This window comes from Arachis stenosperma, chromosome 3, assembly GCF_014773155.1.
Source record: "Arachis stenosperma cultivar V10309 chromosome 3, arast.V10309.gnm1.PFL2, whole genome shotgun sequence".
Classification (NCBI taxonomy): domain Eukaryota; kingdom Viridiplantae; phylum Streptophyta; class Magnoliopsida; order Fabales; family Fabaceae; genus Arachis; species Arachis stenosperma.
This window is the reverse complement of record NC_080379.1, coordinates 28152939-28158938: the sequence shown is the minus strand read 5'-3', so window position 1 is coordinate 28158938 and position 6000 is coordinate 28152939. Positions and strand designations below refer to the sequence as shown.

The following is a 6000-nucleotide window of genomic DNA, read 5'->3' as shown; positions in this document are numbered from 1 at the left end:
CGATAACAAGAGCACGTTGACTAGTTGACTTTGATAAAGCATAACACACTGGATTAACTAGTACTTCTTACAATATTATCCAAAGTTTGAACTTCGAAGTGGTGGAGGCCCCCATGTCATGCACTAAGGCTGGTTTATTTTTAAGAAGGGAATAGGATAAGACATTGAGAATAAAATAAGATAAAATATTAATAAATAGAGATATAAAATTTTGTGTTTTTATATTTTATTTATCAATAAATTAAAATAAATTATAAAAATTTAATTTATTTTTATTTTTTATTAAAAAATTTTGAGATAAAAAATATAATAATAAAAAATATAATTATGAAAAATTAACAAAAAATAAAAAAAATAAAAAATAAGTTGTGTCTCTTATTAATGTTTCTGTATTTTTTCTGTTAGGATGAACACAAAATACACTAATTTAATATTTCTCGATACATTATTTGTGTCTATCTTTTCTCTACGAAACACAATTTTATATCTCTATGTCCTGTCTCTATAAACAAATAAGTCTAAAGTATCTCCAGTTGAAATAATTTCCCCTTATTTCCACTCCAAAAGAATTGTATATATATAGTAGTTATTGCATGCCTCCAATGCAATCCTTGTAAACGTTTCTTCTTTCATTTCTATGTCATCACACATACACTTTAAAGCTAAACTAGTGTGCAATCATCATGACGATGATGACTACTACTTCGTTTATCCAATTTCACCAAATAATTTTTTTCTTACTCATTCTCACTTTATGGAACTCTCAAGTAACAATGTCACGCAGACTATTTGAGTCTACATGCACAAGAGAGAGACATGAGAAATGGATGGAAGAATATGGAAAAGTGTATAAGGATGGTGAAGAGAAAGAAAGAAGGTTCCGAATATTCAAGAACAATGTTGAGTTCATTGAGTCCTTCAATGGGGCTGGGGACAAAAGTTTCAAGCTTAGTGTTAACCGATTTGCGGACCTAAGCGTTGAAGAGTTCAAGGCTTCTCTTAATGGCCTTCCCAAGAGTAATTGGCCGGGGACGACCATGGAATTCAAAACGAAGCCGTTTCGGCATGAGAATGTAACTGACATTCCAGAAACTGTGGACTGGAGGAAAAGAGGAGTTGTTACACCAATCAAGGACCAAGGCGGATGTTGTATGTAATTTTTTTTAAAAGCATCATGCATTGTTATTACGTTGATGGTGCATTATTTCGTTATAAGAGACATTTAAGTCATAAACTCATACAGTAACAATAACCAAAATAAATTTTGATGGAATTATGTGATCATAATAATTGGATGATAGAAAGGACAATAAAAATTGGCATAAGAGATAAAGATATAGAATATATAAAAATTAAATTTTGCTAAGTTATATATGACTTAAAAACATAGATTAAGAACGTCATAAAAGAATATAAAAAACATTAAAAAATTTTATTATATTTTTAAAATGTGTCCTTAAGATAAGATTAGCTGAATCCAAAAAATTATAAAAAAATCAATTTTTAGTTTACTAAAATTTAAAATTTAAAATAGATAAAATATTTCAAAAAAAAATTATGTTAGCTGAAAAAATTAGTTCCTTAATATTACTCTAATTTATAAAAGTTTGATTTGAAGCATCAATTTTATGCTAATAATTAAGTAAGTGGTTACTAATTCTATGTATATAAATGCCTAATTTTAGTAAAACCACTAGGGTTGAACTCATTTAAATTTGTTACTAATTCTATATATATAATCTTTAGATAATATAAAATTGGACCAACTATTTCATTCAATACGAATAATTTTAGCAATAGAATTTTGATTTCTATTTTTCTAGTATTCTATTTAATTTAATGACAAAAATTATGATGTTAGTCTATAAGTCTATAACTATAACTATAACTAATATATATTACAAACATTATATGCTAATATTCTTCAATTCTTGTATTGAAAACAGATAGTTGTTGGGCGTTTTCAACTGTGGCCTCAATTGAAGGTATTCACAAAATAACTACAGGTAAATTGGTGTCTCTCTCAGAGCAAGAACTAGTAGATTGTGTCAGAGGCGACACAACAGGATGCAAAGGTGGTTATATGGAAGACGCATTTAGATTCATTGTAAAGAAAGGAGGAATAACGAGTGAGTCAAACTACCCTTACAAAGGAGTTGATAAGACTTGTAAGGCAAATGAGAAGGAAACAAGAAAACACAATGTAGCTAAGATAAAAGGGTTCGAGAAGGTTCCTTCCAATAACGAAAAGGCTCTTCTCAAAGCTGTGGCAAAACAACCAGTGTCGGTTTATGTTCAAGCTGGTGGGGATGATTTTCAATTTTATTCCAGTGGTATTTTTACTGGGAAGTGTGGAATTGAGCCAGATCATGCCGTTACGGTAGTTGGTTATGGTAAAGCTAAGGATGGTACTAAGTATTGGATAATAAAGAATTCATGGGGTACTGATTGGGGAGAGAAAGGGTACATGAGGATAGAGAGAGATATTCATGCCAAAGAAGGGTTATGCGGAATTGCCAACAATCCCTCGTATCCAATTATTTAACCCAGTGTCATTTTCTTTTGATTTTTTTTTTCTAAGTGTGCGTAATCGTCGCTGCGTGTGGGATATGTCAGTATATGTCTACCGAATATATTACAGGGAGCCAATGGCCTAAGAAGTATTAGAGATATAACCATTAGTGTTACATTGTCTTGTCAGGTTACGCTTTTGGGATGAATGGTTTCAAATATAGTATTAGAATTCTAGATTTGAAAAGTCAAGAGTTCGATCCTCGGTGAATCCTAAAATTAGTTTAATTTTTTACGGTATATTAATATTAAGTGGGACTCACTATATGTAGGTGGGGTTCGGCATGTTTACGAGAAATTAATATATCATGACCGAAAAAACAAGACAAATATATATATATGTCGGGTCAACTCGGGTGTGAAAAGATGAGTACAAATAATATATGAAAAGTGATAGAGTTAATAATTTTTGTGATTTATAATCATTAAGTAATTATTAATAATATTTTTAAAGATATCAGATTTTATCTAATAATATAAAATTATTTTTTTTAGTTATATGTTGATATAAATTTAATAAAATTGTTGTTTCTTAGACTTTTTTATAATATATATAACAAAATGGTATGTTACGTCTGCGAGTACTATATATATATATATGGAGCTTGCCAAGCTTTTGACTATATAATTCTCTCTATATTTTAATAATCATCATATCATATGTAATTTATTAAACTAAATCAGTTTTTAACGCGGGTCATTAATAATAATAATAATTTCATAAAACAAAATCAGAGAATCATATATATCACTGGTCAAAATTAGTAAACGGCCGTTATTGTAAAAATGAAGAGTGGCCAAATAGGGATTTGCTTCTCGGCTAGGGTTTTTCTCGCTGAAGTACTTTTTTCGATTTGATGAGATCGATTATCAAAAGTCTATACCAATTGTATGTGTTCAAACAAGGCATAATGAACGGCCGTAATCATGGTAGAGCTATGGAGATTTAGGATAGTGTAGGAGAGGAGATAGAAGGAGTCATTGTTTTTGGAAATGTAGATATTGAAAAGGGTCTACAGATTTGTACCAAAAGTTTAATTAGTCAAATTCTGGTAGACTGCTCTTTCATATATTATATATATTACTACTGTTGCTGCTCTGTTGCACGTGAACTTAGTGCAGGACTCTTAATTAGTATTTTTAATTTAATTAACTATAGCTAACTTAATATACTGGAGTATTAGCTAACATCCCCCTTTAAATGGGAACATACAAATTATATGTTTCCAACTTGATCATGAGGAAGCGGAATTGCAGCGTAGGAAGTGCCTTCGTTAGAATGTTTGCGACTTGATGCTTTTTGGGAATGAACATGAACAAGCTTTATTATCTCCGATTCAACTTTTTTTCAGATGAAGTGACAATCAATTTTTACCTACTTTGACCTCTCATGAAGTGAAGGGTTCGTGGCCATATGAATGGTTGAAATGTTATAGCAAAAGAGTAGGAGCGGAGCTAAATGAAAGATTAGAGGAGAGCAAAAAATATTTATATAATAAAATAAAACTAAAATAAAATTTTAAGAAGGGGTTAAACTGAAATTTACATATAATTTACATGTAAAAAATTAAAATTAGGAGGGGCCACTGCCTTCCTTTGCTACAATGTAGCTCTGTCCCTGCAAAAGAGTATTATTGAACTAATTTTAACGTTCATAAACTTGAACAAAGAAATTACGAAAACTATTTCACACGCGGCTTTAGCAAGGGCTTTATACTCAGTTTTGGTTAAGCTGTGAGAGACTACATTTTGTTTCTTACTCTCTCATGAGATCAAGGAGTCTCCAAGAAAGGTGCAGTAATCGGTGGCGGTGGATCAACGTGTGTTCAAACAACTTTTTCAATCTGCATCGGCATAGAAAGAGATGTTAAACTTGGAATTGGATGAGAAGAGGAGACCTTAACCAGGAGCACCTTTTAAGTACCGAAGACATTATGGGCTGCATGGAGATGTGGCATGCGAGGATCGAACATGAATTGGTACTATAATGAACGTGATATCGGGTCTGGATATGGTCAGGTACATTAATCTGCCAATCAGTCTTCGGTAGCTTGAAGCATTTGGAATTGGGTCTCCTACTTCTACAGCTTGAATCTTCAAGCTGTCTTTTATAGGTATCAATGCTGGCTTACAATCAAGGTAACCAGTATCTTCGAGGAGGAAAAGGATATACTTCTTTTGTGTTAAGAAATTCCTTGCTTTGAGCGAACTAATTCCAGACCCAAGAAAAACTTTACATCACCCAAAATTTTCAATTTAAAAATTGATTGTAGCTGTTCTTTAAATTTTCTCACTAGTTCATGTCTTGGTCCAGCGATAATAATGTCGTCGACATAAACAATTAGGAAAGTGGTATCATTTTCCCGCCCAATGAAAACAACGAGTAATCCTGCTTGCATTGCTTGAACCCATCCTAAGTCAAGGTTGTGCGAAATTTGGTGAACCACTGCCTCAATGTTTGTCGAACGCCATAAAAAATTTTCACAAGCTTGCATACTAGACCTTGTTTTCTTTTTGGATGTCCAAGAGATAAGTTCATGTACACCTCTTAGTTCAACTCGTCATTTAGAAAGGCGTTGTTGATGTCAGGTTTCAACATGGTCCAATGCTTTACAGCTGCAATGGTGAGAAGAATGCGCAATGTAGTGATTTTAGCAACAGAATTGAATGTATCCTTAAAATCAATGCATGACTGTTGTGTAAAATCTTTCGCCACGAATCGAGCTTTATAGCACTCTAGAGTTCCATCTGCATGCATCTTGGCATTATAGACCCATCTGCACCCTATGGTGTGTTTACCCTTTGGTAGAGGAAACAATTCCCAGGTTTTGTTGGTTTCGAGTGCGTCGAGTTCTTCAGCCATGGCATGGTGCCACTCATCATATTTCACTGCCTAATGGTAAGATTGAGGTTCTGGGACAGCATTAGCGTGAGCAAAGTTGTGATGATAGGTGAGGTTCAACCTACGATTACTAATGTAGTTGGTAATTGAATATGGTGAAGTGGTAGAGCATACATAATCAATTAAGTAGAAAGGAAGGTGTGGATGTCTGGACAAACGACAAAGTGATTGAGAAATAGATTCGGTAACTCTATTTAAAAAAGAGTGGAAGACTTTGACTATGGTTCTACAAATTTGAGGCTAAGGATGTGTGGTACAAATCCTAAAAGAATTTTATATATTTTTAAAATTTATTCATTTTTATATATCTATATTATATTATATATTTATTATTATTATTATTATTATTATTATTATTGGCATATATATATATATATATATATATATATATATATATATATATATATATATATACCTTGGGGTGGGTAGGGACGGATTCACCCCAAATTCGACTCCATCCCACTTCGAATTAGGTTATTACCCAATCCGACTGAGTAGGGGGCAAGTTGGGTACCCACGAATTTGGA

The 6000-nt window shown here is 32.4% G+C and overlaps 1 protein-coding gene across 1 annotated transcript; it reads left to right on the top strand.

The window, feature by feature from the left end:
* Nucleotides 1–662: 662 nt before the first annotated feature.
* LOC130970193 (zingipain-2-like) lies at nucleotides 663–2633 on the top strand. The gene is made up of 2 exons (XM_057896189.1): nucleotides 663–1149; nucleotides 1947–2633. Exons 1-2 carry the CDS (start codon nucleotides 684–686, stop codon nucleotides 2543–2545), a joined length of 1065 nt encoding a protein of 354 aa, XP_057752172.1. The 5' UTR covers nucleotides 663–683; the 3' UTR covers nucleotides 2546–2633.
* Nucleotides 2634–6000: the final 3367 nt, after the last annotated feature.

Bases quoted from the DNA above. Each gene is read 5' to 3' on its own strand.
- LOC130970193 (XM_057896189.1), top strand. From the start codon at position 684: ATGACGATGATGACTACTACTTCGTTTATCCAATTTCACCAAATAATT. The intron at 1,150-1,946 runs GTATGTAATTTT...TATTGAAAACAG, and splicing joins CAAGGACCAAGGCGGATGTT to ATAGTTGTTGGGCGTTTTCA.